At 41.7% G+C, this 24,331-nt stretch overlaps 2 protein-coding genes across 2 annotated transcripts in view; one reads left to right on the top strand and one right to left on the bottom strand.

Annotated features, from left to right (window-relative positions):
- The first annotated feature begins 1,230 nt into the window (after nt 1-1,230).
- On the top strand, nt 1,231-3,277 carry LOC145411407 (uncharacterized). Its single transcript, XM_080281448.1, has 3 exons — nt 1,231-1,361; nt 2,086-2,237; nt 2,775-3,277. Exons 1-3 carry the CDS (start codon nt 1,231-1,233, stop codon nt 3,275-3,277), a joined length of 786 nt encoding a protein of 261 aa, XP_080137574.1.
- Nucleotides 3,278-5,476: 2,199 nt separating this feature from the next.
- Nucleotides 5,477-24,331, bottom strand: part of LOC145411406 (macrophage mannose receptor 1-like) — a 49,115-nt gene continuing 30,260 nt past the window's right edge. Inside the window, exons 4-7 of the mRNA XM_080281447.1 lie at nt 23,010-23,264; nt 6,153-6,347; nt 5,783-5,872; nt 5,477-5,634 (exon numbers count right to left, since the gene is read on the bottom strand). Of these exons, the coding sequence (XP_080137573.1) occupies nt 5,477-5,634; nt 5,783-5,872; nt 6,153-6,347; nt 23,010-23,264 (698 nt within the window). The remainder of the gene's footprint in view (nt 5,635-5,782; nt 5,873-6,152; nt 6,348-23,009; nt 23,265-24,331) is intronic.

Below are 24,331 nucleotides of genomic sequence, written 5' to 3'. Positions count from 1 at the left end.
TCATATTAACGGCAACTCCTGCACGATGCAAGTAAGCGATCATTTGGATGCACACCTCACTCATCTGAGACACCGCAAGCGCAGCTTAGACGTACAGTCCCGAGCTAATGGAAGGGAAACACCACCATCGCCCAGAGAAGCACATCCACGGTTGTTTCTACCCGGCGAGTTATTGGGGAGAGGGTGAGAGTATGGGAGAGGGGGAGATTTTGTGGGGGTCTGATGGAGGGAGAAGCGGGAGGGGAATAGAGCTGCCAGACAGGGCTGCCTGTTAGTGGATAGTTAGGTCAACATTACAATTTCACTGATATATCTGCCTTAACTTTGGCCAAAATTGGAATATTTATAAATCATTGTCCAGTTATTGAATACAGTTGGATTATAAAATAGATTGTCAAGTAACAGATATAATATTGTGCGGTAATAAAGATCAAGATTATTGAAATATAATTAGTAATTTATCGTTACAGAAACATATTTCACAAATTGAATAGCATTTTAGAACTGTCTGCAAAGTCTTCGATAGAAGATCGTGAGTTTGTTATATAATATTACTAAAACAATATAAATAATAATAAAAATATAATTTGTGAGGTGAAACATGACGCTTATGAGGTGTGCCATTATTAAGAAAAAAGATGTTATCTAAGTTTAAAAAATCACTCTGTAGTTTACGATTAAAGATAGTGATTGAGTAATTGCTTGAACGTCTGATGCATTATATTGTATCACACACACACACACACACACACACACACACACACACACACACACACACACACGTCTACAATGACGTTAACTCAGTAAATAAAGAGGATGACAACAGATGTAAAATGATGAATATTATTTCACTCCCCATTTATTTCAGCGATAGCATTTACACAAGTATCTCACTGTCTAAATACGTTTATTTAATATGGTGCTTAACTGTAACTAACTACTACTAGGGTCAGTTAAGATAAGAGCCAAATCAACGAGACAAGATAAACCAAGTTAGTAGTCCTCACGTTCCTTGTTATACAACTTGATAACAATAGACCGTAATCAGGCAACCATGAACAGAAGGGAAGGTGGTGCTAAGCCGTTTACCATACATTATCAAAGCGAACCGATTGGTGGCAACTACATGGTGCGATACGCTTCAAACATTGGTTTAAAGGTTAATGAAGCACAAACAGAAATGATGTCAGGACAGGCGCCTGGTGAGGCTGATCAGAAGTCGGAATCACCATGGAGCGGAGGTTGCACAGAGTTGCTGAGCGAGGTCGTATCATCGGACTTCGTGACAGTGGCATGTCAGTTCGGAACATTGCCAGGACTCTGGGAATTACTCCTAGGACTGTACTGAGGTGGATTCACAGGTAAGAATAAAGGAAACCGTCACGAAAGTTCTAGCATGTTAATATAGATGATGTTTGAGGTTATTGTTACATACTAATGTCATCTACAAATTAGATATGAATACAGACTTTGCATTTCATTCTCCCTCTCTTGCTGCCCTCCCTCCCCTTCCTCCCTCCCCCCCAATACCATCACTCTGCCCCACCACCCGCTCACCATCCCTTATCTCTCTATGCCCCCTATCTAGGCCCCTCTAACTCCACGTATGAATTGCACACATTAAAGTGCATATGAATATCACTTGACTGACGTGCTAAAGATGTTAATATTTCGATTACAATTACTTAAAAAAATATCCCAGAAGTATTCTAATTTCATGTTATACTAATGCGTTATGTTGTCTGTTTTCTCTCTTCCCCTAACCTATATTTGCACATATCCGAATGGCTATCCTCTCTCTCCCCGACTCCTCCCGTCCTCTCTCCCAAGTCTCTTCCCTCCCTCTCTCCCGTGTGTCTTACCACCATCTTCCCTGGTCTCATCCGTCCCCTCTTCCTATGCTTCAGACAAATGATTCAACAGATTCAAACTCTTAATCCCAGAGAAACAGGCGTTAGCATTGTGAATGTAACGGTAAAATCAGGCCGGAATTATTCTGCATTATATTATTGCCCAGTTTCATTGTTTTATCTGTTAATATTATATTATAATTGATAGGTGTTGATTCCATACATATTATCACAGGTGGGAGGAGAGTGGCGATCTAAGAAATTTGCCTGGAGGTAGACCACAACGCTGCACAACACCAGCACAAGACCAAGAAATTGTTGCTGCTGCAGAGGACAGACCACATACTAATGCAGTGGCAATTCGGGATGCGTTGCATTTGGATGCAAGTGTGTGGACAGTGAGGAGGAGGCTACACGAGGCTGGGTTGCATCATCGAGTTCCAGCGGCCAAGGAGCGTCTCACCCAGCAGCACAGAGAGGGAAGGCTCCAATTTGCTAGGGAATATGTGAACAGAGGGGAGGAGTTTTGGAGTCGCATTATCTGGACGGACGAAAAGACTTTCTCATCTACTTCCCATGGACAGCTTCATTGTTGGAGACGCAATAATACCCGGTGAGTATAAACCATTAGGACATACAAAATACTGACATTTATTTTGGTTATCTTCATTTCACAAAGATATTATTAATGAATTATTCTATACGAGTGCTACTTTCAATTATATACCTTCTGATAAAAGAACACCACATTCGAGGATGAGCCTTTTATTGATGTTTTTCGCTATTGCTTTGCTTCTTCAGGTCAAAGCAATTGTGAAAAGTTGTCAATAATGTTTCCTCGAATATTTTGTTTTTACCATAATGTCAAACGAATGCTCATTTCAACTCATTCTTTCTAACTTCTCTTTCAGTTATGACCACCAGAATGTTTACGAGGTGGCAAGAAGTGGGCACCAGGCAGTGAATGTCTGGGGTTGGATCAGCCTCCACGGAATGGTGATATTCAGGAAATAGAGGGGCGATTTAATGCCCAGAAATATGTGAACATCCTGAATGACTTTTTCCTGCCCTCTTTTAATAACAGGAATCACCCTTTCCCTCCAGGCACAGTATACTTTGTGCACGACCGCTGCCCCGTTCACCAAGCAAGGGTTGTGCAGGATTGGTTTGACCAACATCCACAGTTTCAGTTGCTACCGTGGCCCAGTAAGGGAGCTGACTGCAACCCCATCGAGGACATCTGGGGGACAATGGTGAACAGCTGGGAGCCTGGCATGGAGCGCACAAGGGAGCAACTCGTGAACCATACACGTGAGGTGTGGGAGATGTTTCGAGCTCGGCCCGCCCTTGTGAGGAATCACACTGCTAACATGTCTAGGAGGCTTCAAGCGGTTATTGAAAGGGATGGAGGATGGACCGGATACTAAGGTTGTGATTATGTTGACAGGTGAAATTAAAAAGATAATAGGCTACATGAGGCATAGAGAATAGTAGTGGCGTATTTGCCTGAATTCCCAGCTTGAGAGTCTGTATTGTTATAATAAATGTCCTGCTGCTAATAGGGCTTACTGTATTCTGTAATTCATTTTACTGGTTAATGTGACTGACTTCCTTTTTAAGCTATGGTAATAATAATAGGTCATGTTTACTTCAAACAGCACTTGCAGTATATATATCAAGACCGGTGAAAGGACGAGACGCATCATTCCACTACCATCCAGCTATTCCGACCAGCCTGTTCTGTCAGCCTCAGTTTGGTGCCTCTTCGCTTCCCCTACCGATAATTGTTATTGTAATGTTGTGCCATAATATAGTGCTTTTACTTCTGGAGTGTTTAAATCCCAAAGTTTAATCATACATTGGATTACGAGTATATAAAAATCGGCAAATTTTTTTCGCTTACACTTCTTAAACTTATGATCTTTTCCGTATTCTTTATCTTTTTTTTTTTATCATAAATAAACTAAAGAGTTGGAGGTGTAAAACACGAAAAGTTGTGGTATGCTATGATATAATTATATTTAATATGAACACACTACCCAAAGACAAGGATTTGAGAAAGTGAAATTAAGTGAGATGACCATGAAAGAACAATAATAATACTAATAACTAATAAATTAAATGAAAATAATGAAATGACAAATATGAAAATACTAAAAAATGAAACAAATAAGAACAAAAATAAACAGGAGCAATCAGATTTCTGACGTCCGCCAAGGCCTGATAAGGACAAGAACAAAGACATTGCCGATTACAAAATTGTTTTTTTGAGACCTTGACCTTTGAATGACCTCCAAAATTTAATGGGGTCTTCCATGGCCCACGATCTATCCCTGGTAGAAATTTGGTGAAGATCCATCCAGTAGCTTTGACTCCAAAATTTGGGGGGGGGGGGCTTTTTGATAATCTTTTTGAGACCTAGACGTTTGACCTATGACCTCCAAAATTTAATGGTCTTCCTTGGCCCCAGGTCTATCCCTGGTAGAAATTTGAAGATCCATCCAGTAGTTTTGACATAATCCTGCTAACAGACAGACAGACAGACAGACAGATAAATAAACCGCGACGATTTTATAACGTCCTTGGCGGACGTAATAAGTAACAAATAAAAAATAAAAATCAAATACCCAAAATAGATAATAAAAAATAATAAAAATGAAAAAAAAAATTGAAAATCATAACTTTATGTGACACGACAGTTTCGGCTACATCGTCTAGTTATCGTCAGATATGAGCAAAGTTTGGAAGGGGGCCAGAATAAATAATACCGCTCATAGAGGGGGAATGGGAGATGTGAAAAGAGAGTGAGGGAGTGGAAGAGGCGGAACAGGACGTGCACATGGGAAGTGAGAGAAGGGGGAGAGAGAGGGGATGGGGAAACTAAGGAGGAAGGTAAGACGGAGCCCGTAGATGTAGACAGAAAACATCTGTAAAGACGAGGCTGTCCCTTCGACCAGCAATATCATCACAGTATTGTATTATATCAGTGATTTCGCTGCCAAATTTTGAATACAATAAGTGGACAATGATTTATAATTATTCCCATTTTGGCCAAAGTTAAGGCAGATATATCAGTGAAATTGTAATGTTGACCTAACTATCCACTAACAGGCAGCCCTGTCTGGCAGCACTATTCCCCTCCCGCTTCTCCCTCCATCAGACCCCCACAAAATCTCCCCCTCTCCCATACTCTCACCCTCTCCCCAATAACTCGCCGGGTAGAAACAACCGTGGATGTGCTTCTCTGGGCGATGGTGGTGTTTCCCTACCATTAGCTCGGGATTGTACATCAGACACCACCAACACTCCCACCTCTCAACATGACACACCCCGCTAAAAGGCTTGAACGTCATCCATCAACGATATTAGGTACTTATGAGAACCATAACTAAGTGAGTGAGTATGTAAGTGACAGTTGGACGCACACTGAATTTGGCCATTCCTGTGGGTTCGGTAAAAAAGAAAAAAAAATGTAGTTACGGCTTACAGTTATAAGAGAAATATTGGGTGAGTTGTGTTGTAGCAAATCATCTGACTCAAGGTGTAACAAAAGTGTTCTGCTAACATAATTCAAAACCCAAGCACTGTACACTGCACACCAGGCAGGAGGTGCGGTTTTGGGCGTCCTATTGAACACTGTACTGGCAGAGTGGGTTCATTAGCAGATCACAGGAAGCATCACGGAAGTAGTGGAAGCCGTCGGCATTCAACAGGAGACAGTTTTCACTCTCATCTCCATCAGGTTCGATAACACCTTCAACTACATTTCCCCAGAATGGAGCTCCTACATGTGTAGGAAATTATTAATTAATTATATAAGCTGATAGTTAGTATGCTGTTGCTTTATCTACAACAGACTGTAACATGATAACAATATGCAACAGAATATAAAAGCCACTTCTACATAATTATAAAAGATCACGCTAACTCACCAACAGGAACTGGGTTACCATCAGTCCAGGTCCAGGCACCTTCGGTGGCTGCATCGGAGCCACCCACCCAGAAGGAGTGACCGGCAATCCCTGCAACACAGTAGCAGCTCAGCAACTCTCACCCTCCATGCTAAACCTGACCAAGGTGGTCTTATATATAAGCAGTTACGGTACATGTACTGAAACCTCATGGAGGTACGAGTAGGAACACTCACCTACAGTACCATCCAGGAGAAAGAGAACTTACCTTGCTGGTGGAGATAGACACATTGGTTACCTTCTTAGTTATGGAAGAAACCTTGACCTATCTCCCTAGTTGAAGTAAAAACGTTGATATACCTTCCTTGTAAAGATAGACAACTTCACCTACCCTCCTGATGGAGGTAGAGGTATATGGCTCTCAGGTGTTCGATGTCAGTGACAGCGGCCAGTTCCCCACCCAGCCCATGGCACGACTGTCTGGCCTCAGCCCAGGTCACATCAGCCCATGTCATGAAGGACAGACAGAGCCCTCCCACGTCCGTGAAAAAGGACGGACAGTCCATCAGGGTCTCTGGTGGGGAGGCTGTGGAAAATCATAAATTAGTTTATTGTATATCTTCTTTAGTATTGTAACGATTCTTGCTCACTGAAAATAGCTTGCACGCCGGAACGTTGATGAGTGAAGCAACTAGTTTTTGTTATGAAACTTATCAACTCTCATGTGCGCCAATATATTTTCTGTTTTCTGTTACAGGTTCATATCGATCCACCTCACAAGGAATAACCCACCGAGAACTCGATCCCTGATCTGTTGACGCCGGCATGCCTCCACCAAGCTTTGCAGTTGTACTTGCCATACAGCCTCCATGGCAGGGTTCATGGTGGGTTGAAATGAGACTAAAGATAAACTTAAGTCGACACCATATGACCTTGACCTTTGGCCCCTTGGACTTGCTGACCTAATCTGTTCATTGTCTCTTCATACTGTATCACTGACAAAAACTTGGTCGAAACCCGCCGAGGAATTCAGGAAATCTCACGCGCACACCCACATGACCTTGACTTTTGACCTCTTGACCTTGCTGACCTAATCATCTCATCATCCCTTTATATTTTATCATTGACAAAAGTTTCGTCGAAATCTGTCGCGGGGTTCAGGAGATATTGCGCCCACAAATTTAAACTAAGTCGACACCTTATTACCTTGACCTTTGACTCCTTGACCTGGCTGACCTAAGCAGTACATTATCTCCTCGTACTGCATCACTGACAAAAGTTTGGTGGAAATCATTCGATAGGTTCAGGAGATATCGCACCCACAATAGTGTTATGGATGCACGGATCCACGCATACATGGATGGACAGACCAGTCACTTAATGCCTCTTCCACTGTAGGTGGTCGGAGGCTTAAGAAAGTATAGAATTTTGCATTGCCAAAATAATTTTTCATCTTCTGGTAGGAGACCGTGAAGATACTAAAAAACTACGATGACAGCCACCACTGACTAACATGTGAGTATAAGCATGGTGGCAGTGAGGCGACCATCTTAATACTCCCTTTGGTTAAAGAGAGGTCCAGTACCTCCAGTTAATCCGTATGTGTTGATATTTTTTTTATATGGCTGCTTATGCAATGGTCACCAGGGCAGATGTTACCACCAACCTAAACCAGGCAGACTTGTTCCGCTACCACATACCAGAGCTTCATTCTGAAACCCTACTAGCCTATGCCCACACCCTGCAAAGGCGGTGCCATGGGGAAGAATAGGTGATATGACTCTTCAGGTGGTTAACTAAGGAACCTTCACGATGTGGTATTAGAGGTTCATTATTAATTTTTTTTTTATCAGTTTAATTTATTTATTTATGCAAGGCGGACTCCTTTTAAAACATGTTGTTTTGCACGTAAGGGTTACTACCATTGCAGGAAGTAGATCATACTCTCATCTGTTTTCGTTTTGCCCCTGGTAGCCAGAGACAACCAGCAAATACTACCGTCTTACCTCGTCAACGTGCTCACGTTTGTCAGATACGGTATGCACTAAATTCCATTCCTCCTAAGCAGGTGTGTCCTTTATCCCTTCAACCATTTTCACCAATTCATTACCCCACCTCCACCATGTAAGATACGATAATACCAATTCAGTGTCATTATGATTAGGTGGTATTCGCGTCGCAAGAGACATCGATTGTACTGTCTTCAGTTTTCTTATGGAAGGCAGAATAAAAACAGCATCCATACACACAGGCGTGCGTGCACACACACACACACACACACACACACACACACACACACACACACACACACACACACACACACACACACACACACACACACAGATAAACAGATACGTGACCGGAAGAATGGATGGATCGACAAATAGATAGATAGATAGATAAATAGACAGACAGATAGGCATAGTTGGCGTTGAATAATGGATTGATGACCTTCGACAGATAGACTGGTAAACAGATAGATACATAGATAGACTGGTAGGCAGATAGACAGATAGATTAATTGATAGGTAGATAAACTTGCGGTAAGGCTAGGACCTCTTTGAAAAAGTATAGGTCAGATTGGGTTTCATTTGGAAATGCTGTACAGGATGTTTCCGGACTCGATATACTGACTTCAGGGGGTGATTTTGAAGTTAATTTTGAATGTAAAAAAAATGCTATATCAGCAGAAGCCCAAAGTTAAACCATTAGGGAGTTCCAGTTACTGGAGTGTTTATGGCTGAAATACGAGGGGGTCCCTTTTCACCCATGAGGTCAACAGTGATTGTAGTTCCATAGGGCTGAAACTTGAACATTTGTTGAGATGGCATTTTTCCCCCAAAAAATTAAACCAAGAATCTCTTCCTGAAGTTAGTACATCGCGAGTCCCGGGACACACTGTATACCCTTTGCTTTGGTTAAAAAAAAAAAAAAAAAAAAATTCTTCTCAGAAACCGCTGTCAGTAATCTCCGCATCGTAATTTCTGAGTCCATGAAATGAGAGGATACGATATTCTCAATTTAGATATTGTTTTTAAAAATTTAATATAATTTGTAGTATTTGATAAACACCTGTTGAAGATATGAACATGTATGGAAATGGAGCTGGGAACAAGTGTATAAGTAATCTGAAAATCAATTTCCAACAACAGAAGGAAAGACCTGAGCTACTTTGACCAATGGCCCTCTCGCTAAGAAGAGTTGATGAATCATTATCCTTGGTTTAAAGGACCTCTGAATTGTAAGGCATGGTCCTCAGGGACCCAATGTTCCTGGCCATAGGCTAATGGTGGGTTTTCGCTTAATTTGAGAGATTGGAGAAAAGCTTACACACCCCGTTGTTGTTTTTTAAAAAATGATCCTGACTCAGGACTTTTGCTAATGGATTCCTCATCAAGTGCTGGCAGACCAGGACTAACATCAGTGTGGTCAAGGGCCTTGTCAGGGTGGCACGAATTATGAAAATTGTCAGACAAAGCCAACGGGACCCCAACAGCCAGATGTAAGAGGGGCAGCGAGGAGGAGGAATCCTATCCTGTATCCTGTTTTTAATAAACAAAGTTGTGGTGTGGAGGACACACGAGCCTAAAGTTTAGCAAGCAAGTTGACCTTTCAGAGGGCACTGTGGATCGGGCTAAACCTATTGAAGGATGGACACCTGACTCTGTTGTCACTAGAGGCAACTAGTGATAAGCATAGCTGCACTCTCTGAGGTGAGGAGTTCTGCCTGTGATAATGATGCCCATCTTGAGTGTTGCTCTGATAGTTTCTACTCTCTTTGCCTCTTGTATCAAAAGGCATACCGGTACTCTGGATGGTGAACGTTTTAATGCTGGCGAGATTGAAAGGCACCCTGGGCTTCATCTGTCTACTAGCACTTCAAGTCCTTATGAAACGCCACCATGACCCCGTGGGATCCCTACAGAGATCAACTGGCTCACAGCTTGTACCTGTATGTATTCAAACAATGAAAGTGCCGTCAAGCATGGAAGGGGAACATTCTACTGCTTTTTAGTAAGGTCTCAAGAAACACAGAGATGTGTCCTTGCACCCTCACTTTACTACAGGAGTACAAACTGGGTACTGGGCCGGACCATGAGTCAGTCATTATAGCAGTCTATGGTTACTGACCTTAGTCTTTCTAATGATGCATTTACCCTAGCCTTGTCGCTGGAGACATTCCTGAGTGCTCTCAAAACACTTTAACCCTCAAACGCCGGGCAATTTATACTGCACGCCACAGCATGCTCTTTCTCCCAGCATGGGAATTGTTCCAAAAATAGCCTGTTTTCAAACCTTAATATCTCGGAAACTAGCAGTTAGGAAAACAAATTAATGACCATATTGCTCAACGGTTCTTCTTGTGAATCAAAGTAACTCCAGGTCTGTAGGTCGTCGCATCGATGAGTAAGGACATGAGGAAGAGGACTAATTTGTAGGGCGAGAGGTAGGGTGTGTTCGTGTGTATGCTTACGGCCCTGACTATGGTTTTTCTCTCAGCATGATACCTTCTCCATTACTGGATCAATTAGGTACAGTGGCATCCAAAGCACACCTTTTGGCACAATCACTGATCCCATTCCTAGTATCCTTGGAAAGAGGCTTGGCAGGGGTGGATGAGGCAAAAGTTCACGTGAGGCTGGAACGGAATCTGACGAGATAAAAAAAAAAAAATCGTCTTACACCTGGCAGAGTCAGAGAGGTGACTGAGTTGGCTCGACTGGCTGGACTCTATCCCTAGCTTTTGGTGACGAGATAAAGTGGCAGCCACTTCAAATTCTGGCACAAACACAGTTTCGGTTCCTACCGACACCCAGCGGGAATCTGGCACCTCTTTGCCGTCGGTTCGAACCGACACATGGTGGTAAAGGGTTAAGAGGAGGCGAAGCCACTGGGACCAGATGTCTCCAAGGTAAAGACTAAGATCTAGACATTTGGTGGTCTGTTGGATGAGACGGTACAATCTCTTCAGTTATGTGGTCAGAACATTAAGATCTTGGAGAGATTCACTTACCTTGATAGTGTGATTCGTAACAGCGATAAGCCAGGTAACGAGATCTCCCGCCACATTGATCTGATTTAGGGTGTTATGGTCTGACTCAGTTTGAGTAATTGGAGTTGCGGATGTTTGTGTAGGACAAAAATTTGGATCTTCAAGGCACAGATATTCCCTTTCTTACTTCATGGCTGTGACTGATGGACACTAAACAGTACCTTGGAGAAGCGAACTGACTCCATTAAAATTAAATGCATTTTGCAGATTAATGGATTATCACTGATACGACCAACTGCACAGAGAACAATAACTCTGCAACTCCGAATCGATTCCTATTATCCGCCTGATACATGAACTCCACCGTAAGCTATATGAGCACGAGGTGTGGTGTCCTTAAGGCTGATCCTGCTCACTTTTCTTTGTCCGAAGAGTCAGCCCGGGGTGGAGAAGACCAAGGGAAACTCCACAAAAATCATGACTCGAGTAAGTCGATCGTTCATGTTGGTAGATACATTTAAGAAGGAAAGAGTTTTTTACTGAAGTCTTGCAGAGAGGACCACGGTAAATGAAGTCGGAAGGTGAGAAATGCTATACGTCCTGTGGCACTTGCCCTGAGAGAGAGAGAGAGAGAGAGAGAGAGAGAGAGAGAGAGAGAGAGAGAGAGAACAACGATGTAACAGCAGCTTTGATGTAGAGAAGAATAATTTAGTAGACTGAAATACAGCATGATTTTTTTTTTTTTTTTTTTTTAAGAAGTCAAGATATACATAGGTAGAGTTGATGTAAATAGACACGAGTGTATGAGATGGAAGAGTTCCTTAATGTATGAGAAGGAATTCTACAATGAAATTTCAAATATCTAAAAGTTCATAAATATACTTTTTTTACTGCAATGTGTCCGTAGTCTCACACATTTTTATGCTACTTTTCATATACGGCTGATCTTTAACAAAACGCTATGCAGAACACAAACACAGTTCCTAAAGATAAGAATTTACATCACCACTACATATGTCAGACTTAGTACACTTTACTTGGTCTGGTGTCACTCCAGTGGAGCCTTCCTGAGAATGTGTAATATATGCTATGTCTCTGACACACTTTTTGTTGATTTATTGTTGCACCTTTATACGTTTATTGATATCAGGCCGACAGGACGGAATGCATTATCAGGGAGTAGGATTGTTGCTGGGTTGTAAAGCAAATAAGGCTTTATGTGAGTGGGATCCTATAGATGAGCGATTGCTATACGCACGGTTTAAATCAAATCATGGCAACATCAGTCTGTTTGTGTGTTATGCACCTACTAATGATGCACTCGATGAAAGGAAAGACACATTTTATGAAAAGTTGCAAGAAGGAGTAGGAAGGGTACCTAGACATGATGTTTTGATCTGCGTTGGAGACTTTAATGCAGTAATGGGCTGTTCAAATGAGGGATTTGAGGCATGTATGGGTAAGATGGGAGTTGGTAGTAGGATGAGTGAAAACGGAGTGAGGTTTGGAAGCTTCTGTCTAGCAAATGACTTAGTCATCGGGGGCACACTCTTTCAGCATTGCAATATACACAAGACAACTTGGGTGTCGCCATGTGGAAAATATAAAAATCAGATTGATCACATCGCTATCAGTAGGAGGCATAGAAGTTCTCTGCTAGATGTTCATGTTAAACGGGGAGCGGATATTGGTAGTGACCATCAACTCAGCATTGCAAAAATAAGGTTTAAACTTAAAAATCAGAAGAAGGAAAAATCTGGTGTTGGTAGATACGATATTGTTAAGCTTAGAAGAGAAGGAGAAGAAAAGGAGGAATTCAGATTAGAATGCAGAAATAGGTTTTTGGTGTTGGAAACGTTGGAAGAGGGGGAGAGAAGTGTAGATGAGATGTGGGAGGATGTGAACAAAGTTTTGCATGAGACTGCTGAATGTACGATTGGAAGGAGACGTAGATTCAGGAGAAAGAAATGGATATCAGAGGAAACGTGGGATATGATAAAAAAGAGAGGTGAGGCTAAATTGAGGAGTGAGATGCAATGCGTTGATGAACGAGAGATTGAATTAGCAAGAGCTGCGTACTGGAGTTTGAATTCAGAAGTAAGAAGGTTAGCTAGGAGAGATAAAAGAAGATGTGTGGATGAAAAGGTTGCAGAGACTGAAATCCTAATAAACAAAAATGATGGACAGAGTCAAAGAATAGCATATGAATCGATTAGAGAACTGAGTGGTAATGCAGGTAAACGCAAGGAAATACCAATTAGAGACAGGGAAATTTATTGACCAAAGATGGAGATATTAAAAATAGATGGAAAGAGCATTTTGAGACAGTTCTTAATAGACCAATACCACCAGAAGAGGATATACCGTCTGCTCAGGAAGATTTAAATATAGAAACAGGAGAGTTGAGGCTTGCAGAAGTGGAGAAAGCAGTAAAACAGTTAAAGAATAATAAGGCACCAGGGGAGGATGGTTTATTTCCGGAAATGTTTAAAGTGGAGGGGGATAGATTAATAATGATCTTGACCAAGCTATTCAATAAGATATGGGTGACGGGGTTACTACCATCAGTTTGGAAGAATGGTGTAATTGTTAAAGTTCCGAAGAAAGGAGACCTGAGTGAATGTGGTAATTGGAGGGGAATCTCTTTGTCACCGATAGCTTTGAAAGTTTTCAGTAGAGTGTTGTTAAATAGGTTGGAGCCGGTGGTTGAGGGTATTCTGAGGGATGAACAGGCTGGTTTTAGAAAGGGACGTGGTTGCAATGATCAGATCTTTATAGTTAGGCATTTGATGCAGCAAGTTAATGAAATGAGAGTACCGTTAAGTCTATGTTTTGTTGATTTTGAAAAGGCTTTTGACAGTGTTTCGAGAGAGTCTATGGGGAAGATCATGAGACATTATGGAATACCAGAGGAGTTTGTGAGGGTCATTATGAACATGCATGAGGACACATTCTGTAAAGTGATGGTTGATGGTTGTCTGAGTGATTCGTTTGAAGTCAAGTCCGGAGTAATTCAAGGTGGTGTTCTATCGCCTTTACTATTTATATTGGTCATTGATTACATTATGAAACGTGTTGGAACAGAAACCGGTGCAGGTATACTTTGGGGAGAGAACAGGAAACTTTTGGATTTAGATTATGCAGATGATATAGTTTTGATTTGTGATGGGCCAGAAGAGATGCAGAGAGTGTTGGACTGTTTGGTGAGTGAAGGTCGCAAGGTGGGTTTGGTTATTAATTGTGGAAAAACTGAAATAATCAATATGAATATGGAAAATGCGCAAGAATGTGTAATTGGAGGTATGGTTGTAAAGCAAGTTGATAGGTTTAAATATTTAGGTACTTATTTAGCCAAGGATGGTTCTTTGAACTTTGAATTCGAGGAAAGGTTAAAGAAGGCTAATCAGGCAATGGGAATGCTTAAAAATATTTGGAATAATAACAATTTCTCTGTGCATACAAAAATCAAACTTTATAAGGTAATGGTTAGGAGTATCTTAATTTATGGACACGAGTCTTGGTACAGCACAGTGACTATGGAAAATAAATTCTTGGTGTTTGAAAATAAAGCACTTAGAAGAATATTAGGAGTTAAGTGGTGGGAAAGGATACCAAATAGTAGAATTAGAGAAATAACGGGAGTGCAGCCGATCGATGAATATGTTAGATTCTCACGATGGAAGTGGCTAGGACATGTGTATAGGAGACAGGGAATAGTACGAGGTACACCAGGGTGGGTGGCACCTGGTAGGAGAGGTAGAGGAAGGCCAAAAGAGACGTGGGTGAGGACAATGAGACGGGAAGCTGGAGATGAGTGTTGGGGAGATCTTGAGGAGTTAGCACAAGATAGGATGTGGTGGTGTGAGTTCATCGAGGCCCTATGCATCCCCGAGGGTGCCACAGGAAATGATTGATTGATTGATTGATTTTATAAAGTACAAAGAGCATCTCGATCATACTAAAGAAATAGGCGAAATTTCAATACAATCATAATGAAAGGAAGGAAAACAAATTATGCAATAAAAATCTAGTGAGAGACTAATGACAAATTCCAAAAAGGAATTATTTACTTTGATATGCGGAAGTTATGCACTGTGGAGAGGTAATTAAGTCAGAGGTGTTCCCAGATTTAAGGAAAATGCGAAGGGGTTGTTGTTGGTTGTTGTTCTTTTTGTTCTTGTTGTTGTTGTTGCTTAACCCAGATCTGTCTGGCCAAGCAGACTCATCAATCACAAGAAACCAACTGCTTCTGTGGAACCATCCGACACACAGTGAAGGAAACCTATGCCCCGTCGTGGTAAACAGTGCCTCTCTAGGTTCAGACTGGTTCCTTCCCCACGGCAAGGAGCTGGGAAATGTGAAGATGTTTGGTTCATGAGTGGAAGCCACAGATTCTTTGTTCCACCCAGGGTACATAGCACCACCCCGTGTAGGCTCTTCGTCAGCGTCAATGTGAAAAGGTGGCACAGAGCGCAAGATCCATGACCACTGTGTAGTCTAAGGATCGAATATTTGACTTTGTCCTATGTAGTAACCCTTGACAGATTACTATCAAAATTGAATTCTTTCATGCATGCCAAACCATTAACCCATCCACCAACTTTACTTGAATCATATCAAAACTGCTTGAGTTGACCTTCCCCTGTGACCTTGATCTTTGATCTTTCCATATGCCCTTGACCTTTGAATTTTCATTGACGAACAGTTAGCTATAATTTATAAGACGTGCGCTCTCAGCTTGAATATTGCTCACCCTTGTGGAATGGATGTGGAGAGATTGCACTAAAACATTTAGACAAAATTCAGAACAAAGCTGTTGGAATTATTGCTATTATAAATAAACTACCTCTCCTACAAGTATGAAGGAATGTTGCCTCCCTTGCATTATTTTTGAGGAGTAGACTGTAGCTCCAGTCAAGCATGGCAGTACTCCCGGGGTGGATGGAAAGCTGATGACAGGGAGTGCTGGAGCTCCGGTTTCATCAGCCCTCAGGACTAGTTCTTGACCATTCCCCTTTGCTGAACTTTTTCAGTGTCTCAGTTACACAGAGAGTAGGCCAGCATGCTCTCCAACACAAATTTCTCTATCTACACCAAACTACATGCACAGTACACACCACACTTCCTTTTCCAAAATTTTAAAAAAATCATGGCGTTTCATCACCCAGCCTCGGAGTCCCCAGGGGGGGGGAACATAAATGCCCCCACCTTCCGCCCCTCTCCCGGTGACGACTCGAGGTGCCTGGAACCACTGTCTGACTCTCTTCCTCTTCATTTCTGCAACATTCGCGGCCTTTCCTCTAACTTTCGCTCTGTTGAACACCACCTCTCCTCCTCTAAACCTCACCTTCTTTTTATAACTGAGACTCAGCTGTCTGAGGCAACTGACAGCAAACCTTCAGCCCCTCTCCCGGTGACGACTCAAGGTGCCTGGAACCACTGTCTGACTCTCTTCATTTCTGCAACATTCGTGGCCTTTCCTCTAACTTTCGCTCTGTTGAACACCACCTCTCCTTCTCAAAACCTCACCTTCTTTTCCTAACTGAGACTCAGCTGTCTGAGGCAACTGACAGCAAACCCTTTTCTGTATCCTCCTACTTTCTCTATACTCATTTCAAAGCCAAAGGTGGCTGTTGTGTATATATACGCAACAACTTATCTTGCTCTCGTGTTCCTGAACTCGATTCTTGTGAATTCTCTACACTCTGGCTTCGGCTTTCCTGTCATTCTCTGACTAAATATATCTGTGCTGTTTACTTATCTCCTAATTCTACTGATTATCAAAAATTCTTTGACTATCTTCTACGATGGAACACATTCTATCCATTTTTCCTTTCTCTGAAATCTCCATTCTTGGAGATTTCAGTGTTCACCACCACCTTTGGCTCTCCTCTCCTTTCACTGATCCACCTGGTGAACAAGCCTACACCTTTTTTATCCTTAATGACCTAGAGCAGCTTGTACAGCACCCTACCCGTATCCCTGACCGCCTTGGAGAGAGCTCCAACATACTTGATCTCGTCCTTACAACTAATCCTTCTGCTTACACTGTTAATCTTTTCTCTCCGTTGGGCTCCTCCGATCACAACCTTATCACCTTAACCTGTCCTATCGCTCTGGTACGGCCTGCGGACCCTCCAAAAAAACATCATCTCTGGCACTTTGGAGCTGCGGATTGGGAGGCCCTCAGGCAGTACTTCTTTGATTTTCCCTGGAATGATTATTGCTTCCATGGCCGGGAGCCATCTGGGTGTGCCTTGTGCATTACTGAAGTTATTCTCTTGGGCATGGAAGCATACAGTCCTTTCTCATATCCTTTGACTAATGCACGAAAGCCTTGGTTTAATCTTGCTTGTTCTAATGCTGTCCGCAACAAGGAGAGGGCCTATAAAAGGGACCAACCCACCCCTGAATCACATCTTTTTTACATTTCTGCCCGGAATCGTGCTAAGTCTGTTCTTCTCTCTGCTAAAAATAATTTCATCTGTACAAAATGCTCTCAACTCTCTAACTCGAACTCTTCCCGCTCCTTCTGGCACCTTGCCAAAAACCTTTCTAACAACTTTACCTCATCATCCTTCCCTCCTCTTTTCTACTCTGATGGCTCTATAGCTATTTCTTCTACTGATAAAGCAGATCTCTTCGCTCAGACTTTCTCCTCCAATTCCACCTTAGACGATTCCGGTGCTGTTCCTCCATCACTTCCCCCCTCTGACTTCCTCATGGCTAACATTAAAATTTCTTCAGCTGATGTATTTTCTGCCATCACTGGCCTCAGTACTAATAAGGCATATGGGCCTGATGGAATCCCTCATGTTGTTCTCAAGAACTGTGCTTCTATGCTTACACCCTGTCTAGGCAAACTCTTTTGCCTTTGTCTGTCAGCTTGTACCTTTCCTTCTTGCTGGAAGTTTGCTCTCATTCAGCCAGTCCCAAAGAAGGGTGACCACTCCCAACCCTCCAACTATCGTCCAATTGCTTTAACGTCCTGTATTTCAAAAGTTTTCGAGTCAATTCTCAATAGAAAAATTTTAAGGCATCTTTCCTATCACAACCTTCTTTCTGATCGTCAGTACGGGTTCCGTCAGGGACGCTCGACTGGCGATCTTCTCACCTACCTTTCAGACTCCTGGTCATCCTCCTTTCGGGACTTTGGCGAAAGCTTTGCCATTGCACTTGACATCTCAAAGGCTTTCGATCGAGTCTGGCATAAATCTTTAATTTCCAAACTGCCATCTTACGGTTTCTATCCTTCTATCTGTGCCTTCATCTCTAGCTTCCTTTCTGGTCGTTCTATAGCCGCTGTTGTAGACGGCCATCGTTCTTCTCCTAGATCTATCAACAGTGGTGTTCCTCAGGGCTCTGTCCTATCACCAACTCTCTTCCTTTTATTCATCAATGACCTTCTAAGCTGTACATCTAACCCTATCCACTCATACGCTGATGACTCCACCCTTCACCTTTCCATTTGGTTCCCGCAATGCCCATCTCAGCAGTTACTTCAACAAACAAGGGATGAGGCTATGGCACACCTAATGTTTGACTTGGCTCGTATCTCTGACTGGGGTAAAAATAATCTTGTTTTTAATGCATCTAAGACTCAGTTCTTACACCTATCAACCCGTCAAAATCTTCCACAGGTATACCCACTAATGTTTAATAATATTCAGCTTAATCCTGCATCATCCTTGAACATGCTTGGGGTTTCATTTACTCGGGACTTATCTTGGAAAGATCATATTACATCTCTTGTAAAATCTGCTTCCAAGAGATAGGGTGTGCTAAGTCAACTCCGTTCTTTCTTTACCCCTGCACAATTGTTGACTCTATACAGTGGTTTTATCCGCCCCTGTGTGGAGTACAACTCTCATGTGTGGGGAGGCTCCCCACATACTGCTCTTCTCAACAGGGTGGAGTCAAAGGCTTTTCGTCTCATTAACTGTCCTCCTCTTACTGACTCCCTTCAACCTTTGTCTCTTCGCCGCACTGTTGCATCTCTATCTCTTTTCTATCGCTACTTTAATGGTCACTGCTCCTCTGAACTGTCTGCATGCATTCCTCCACCTCTACGACGGGCGCGTAGCACCCGTCTAGCAGCAAACTCTCATCCCTTTTCTGTCCAACTCTCTAATACAAGAGTTAACCGTTACTCCCAGTCCTTCATTTATGCAACAGGTCAACTCTGGAACTGTATCCCTCTGTCTGTATTTCCTGCTGCCTATGATCTCCAGTCTTTCAAATGCAGTGTGTCCAGGCATCTCGAAATGAATGGATCTTGAATTTGGCTTTCTCTTGTATTTTGTTTTTCTCTTGGAGGGAACGGTTACTGCAGGCTCATGGCCTTTGGTTCCTTCTTCCTCACATAAAAAAAAAAAATACAGATATTTTTATGGCAAATGCTCGGACGAAGTTGCATCCATTGTGCCACCTCTCCATGCCATCCCTCGTGCTATACGGGCATCTGGTAGCGTTCATGACTGGAATGTCACACAGCTATACTGCAGAACTTCTGCTTATCAGAATTCTTCTGTTCTCCTAACTGCATCTCTCTGGAACTCGCTTCCCCGGAGTTGTTTCCCCGCAAACTTCGACCCACAGCTGTTCAGGTCCAACTGTTCCAGATATTTTATGAATGGAGGATGCCAGTAATCTGGTGTATGGATTATTTTTTTTATTCATTTGTTTTTCCTTTCTCTGTTCTGTTATTAGGAAAAAAACAAAAGTCGAATTTCTTTATCCGTGTTTCAGCTTGAACCCACAAAGTTTAGTTTACACTGGATAATAACTATTGAAGATGAGCGTGCCAGATGACCTTGACCTGTAAGTCTATGTTCTTAAAAGTAATAGATTAACTTTTGGGGTGATCCTCAACTCATCCACCAGTTTTGATCCAAGTAAGATAAAAATTGTTTTAATTATTTAGTTTTTTCTGCCATTTGACCATGACTTTTGACTGATTGCTCACAAAATTTAATGCTTTTGTTCTTACTTGGCCCTTCACATTTCCACTGAGTTTGATACAGATAAGATCGTAACCGTCTGTGTTGACCTTTCCTTGTATGTATTGCCTTTGACGTTTCCATGTGACCTTGACCTTTGATTGACTTCTCAAAACTGAATCCTTTATGTCTTGTCTTATCCTCAACTGCTCCACAAAGTTTGATCTAAATCAGAAGTGAAATTAAGTTGATCCGTCCCTGTGACCTTGACCTTTGACTTGTTCTAAAAAACAATTGGTGTACTCCTTGTTTGTGGTGGGTGGGGGCATTCACATCCACTCACTCGATCTACTCACAGGTGGTTGCCTTTTCCTTTCTTTATTCCTTCTTTCCTTCCTGCCTCTTATGTCCTTCCTTCCTTCTGTCTTTCCACTTCTTCTTTCCATCTTTCATCTTCCTTCTGTCCGCGGGTGTCTCTACACTGAGTGACAAGCCAAGTGGTTTCCTGTACACAAGGAAACCATATACTATGCTGGGTGGTAACCATATAACCAAATTATGGCCCCTGGTGGTTTAGTGGTTAATAATTACGGCGCTCCAATCGGATTGAACCTGTGCAAGTTTATATCCAAGGGGTGGTTGGGGATTATTGCTTACTTAATGCCACTCAGGGATGAATGAGGTTGGTCACTTTCATCTTAAATGTCAGGACCAACTTGCCCAGCCCCGGGCTCCTACCTTCTCATGGGGCAATGCAGGATTATATGATGTATATATGTATGTCTGTACGCCTTGTCTGGCTGTCAACCATTTCACCAAATTTTGTTTAAATTGGACTAAAACTCTGACTTATTTTATTAAGTCACACAGAAGGGTCACACTTTGCCGTTCCTGTGCGACCTTGACCAGTGTTTGGTCAGAGTTGAATAATAACTGCATGAGCTGAATTTTTGGAGCAACGTGTCCTATTATTCTGTATGGGCTGTCCCTCTGCCCTTCCACCAAGCTTTTTATTTTTTTTTATATTTTTCTTACACACACACACACACACACACACACACACACACACACACACACACACACACACCAATGTGCCGGTTAAAACATGACACCTCCCCCCCACATATGCGCACATGCGCCGTTTAAAAACTTAACACCCGCTACTCGCAACACGAGTTGCGGATGTAAAATATATACCGGTGTATATATATATATATATATATATATATATATATATATATATATATATATATATATATATACAATATATCTGATCAGCTAGTCAGGTCAGGTGCGGGTAAGGGGATGGGTCTGTTATGATGTGGCAGGGGTAAACCAGTTCTGCTGTCGGGCCCTGCTGCGGATGTCACTGATTGCATTGTGCAGTTGACCCTTGTGCGGTGTGGTGCGGTGAGGATCTGTCCGTTCTTCCCTTTGGGGCTAAGATGCGAATGAATGTGTTTGAATGGATGAGTAAATGGGGAGTGAGTCGTCCTGTCTCGGCTACCTCCCATTCCTTGGGGGAAGCAGCCTAGGTATATAGATAGATAGATAGATAGATCTATTTATCCATCTTTCTATCTATATCTATCTATCTATCTATATATATATATATATATATATATATATATATATATATATATATATATATATAACACAGGGTGGTGCAGGAAATAAGTCTTTAATTATACTGTATGGTTTTTAATAATTATCATTGAGGTGTATTGTACTCGTACTTCACCCGGCTGTCTCCTCTTACCCTCTCCATCAAATTAAGCAGTCCTCCGTTTGAGAACTCAAATGGCTTTTATCCATAACGGTCAACAGCTCATAAGTGAAGAATTCACAAACATTTTAAAGAAGCCCATGATTATTTGCAGTATTTCAGCAGTAATTCCAGTGACATCCAGCTGGCATTGGAACAGAAGATAGTAATATTTTCTGTATTTTTTTTTTTTTTTTTTTTTTCATGCAAGAAGTACGTCATTAATGAGACTGTGGTATTAACATATATATATATATATATATATATATATATATATATATATATATATATATATATATATATATATATATATATATATATATATATATATATATCCATCCATCATCCAATCCTACGTTGCCCCATGAGGAGCGTAGGTGCCCAGGGCTAGGCAGTTTGTCCTGACATTTAAGATGAGAGTGACCAACCTCACTCATCCCTGAGTGGCATTACGCGAGCAATAAACCCCAACCATCCCTTGGATATAAACCTTCACCGGCTCAATTCGATTGGAACACAATAATTACCCACTAAACCACCAGGCGCCAAAATTTGGTTTTATGGTTACCACCCAGCGTAGTAAATAGTTTCCTGGTGTACAGGAAACCATTTAGCCTGTCGCTCAGTGTAGAGTCACCCATAGGCAGAAGAAAGAGGAAAGAATGAAGGAATGAAAGACAGAAGAGGAAGTGTAAAGTCACTCGTAGGCAGAAGGATGAGGAAAGAATGAAGGAAAGAAAGATAGAAGAAGATGGAAGAAGAGAAGAATGGAGGAGAGGACAGGGCAGACACCCGAGAGTAGCACTACATTGAGTGAGTGGATGGTGAGCGCCCCCACCTACCACAAATATATATATATATATATATATATATATATATATATATATATATATATATATATATATATATATATATATATATATATATATATACACAGTGTGTGTGTGGGTAGGTGGGTGGGTGGCTGTTTAAGAATACTATATTAAACGTCAAGAAAATACGAATGGTCGCTATCTTCAAAAGGCAACAGGATTATATCTGATAGACAGGAATTCTTTGTTATGGATAAACAAAGTCATTGGCCACAGGAATCTCTGTAGGACCCCAGCTTTTATAGCAGGGGAATCTGAATGAATATTCTGTCACTGCGTGCGTCCTTCCGTTACAGACACTTAAAAACAGTTAGTGACGACAGACCATACAGAGATGCCAGACACTATTAAAGGCATTGGAGATGAGAGTATATTAAGTGATTTCATGGAATCATGTAATACATTGTTCTTGGCGAAAGCCATATTATCTGTCATTGATGAGTTTGTTCTTTCGTCTCGAGATATCTGATAATATCGTTACTAAGGCAATTTTTAATACTTTGCTGACGTGTTGTGATATTTTTGTTGTCGAAGAAACGCTTCAGCAGATTCATCATTTCATTCTACTTCTTTCCATACCAGGAAAATTATTGTCTTCCAGTGTAAGTTAAATAATGAGTGCATGCACAGTACATCTACTTATTGATCTATGGTGAACAACTGTACCTGTACTTACTGCTGATGTTAAGCTGACGTGGTTGTTCACACAGCGGTCTCTCGGTATCTGTACAGGGGTAGTCATTCATGTAGTAGAATCGATTGGCTCTGATATGCAGGCAGTCTTCATTGCCATTTGCATCATCTGGCTGACGGCCACCGACCCAAGATGCCCAGAAAGGTGTGCCCATGGGAACTGCTTGGCCAGAAGTGTAGAGCCAGTCACCCTCGGTAGCTAGATCACTGCCGTCAAGCCAGTAGTCAGCTCCGTCCAGTTCTGCTCGAACAATACCGGTAGATCTTATAAAGACTTAAACAACGTTGCAAAGAAAATGTATTTCAAAGTAAACTTAGACGGGGCAATAAACAGTCTCTCCTCAGATCTGGACCCATGAATGTTGATGTATGCAGATTTTTTTTTTAATGGTGATTTTTTTTTCTTTTTTTTGGGGGGGGGAGGGGTTATTCTTCAGACTAAGCAGTACAGTACCGGTACTTAAATGTAGAGAGAAGGGAGGGCCATCCCGATGGAAGTGAGATGATAAAGCTCCTTGTATAAAATTTATAAAAAACTCGCTTTAATGCCGCCTTCGGCATCCTCCGCTCGATGTTAATAGGCCAGAAATGAGTCATACCTTGGGAACCGGTGGCCTAATTGGACTGGCAATTGATTTGTTCATAAAATTAGAGCATTTTAACGATACCTTGCTGTAATAAAAATTGCGTTAAGTTGCTCCGTTTTTGCTGTATTATGGTAAAATAAACAAACCAATAAACATACAGAAATCGGATTATTATAATATAGATAGACAAAATAGCGGGTACCATGCACTAGGACAAGAAATGTTGCACATTTCGTTACTTGCAGAGAAATCTGACATCACTGAATCATCACACTGTCGCTTATTGAAAAGCAAAATTTTCAGTAACTTCAGCTTTTCAGGTTTTGAGATAACTGTTTTTATGTAAAAACTGTAAATATTCTTTGGGTTACCGGTATATTATTAGAGATAAACATTGCACTATTTCAGGATTATAGTGAAGGGGGCGGCGGGGAATAATTACATAGGATATCCCCCAGGCCAATTGTAAGGGGAATTTATCCCCTCATCCCCTCCATGATCTACGCCCACGGTTGGAACTATTTGGTCTCCAATTTTGGCACAAAAACCAGTACGTACATGCATGTTTTACGACAGGCTGCCTCTTCCAGCCCCAGATGTGCATAAATGTTCCCTAGCATGGAGTTAACCCTATGGATGCATTGGCTTCTCTGAGCTTGTGTGTTTTAATCAGCTCACTTGTGTTATTGTTGAGGTTGTTTATGGTTTCTAGTTCTGCAGG

This window comes from Coenobita brevimanus, chromosome 89 (genome assembly GCF_032717465.1).
Source record: "Coenobita brevimanus isolate Jiangsu-jjx chromosome 89, ASM3271746v2, whole genome shotgun sequence".
NCBI lineage: Eukaryota > Metazoa > Arthropoda > Malacostraca > Decapoda > Coenobitidae > Coenobita > Coenobita brevimanus.
Note: the sequence above shows the minus strand (reverse complement) of the source record. Positions and strands in the feature narration are given on the sequence as shown.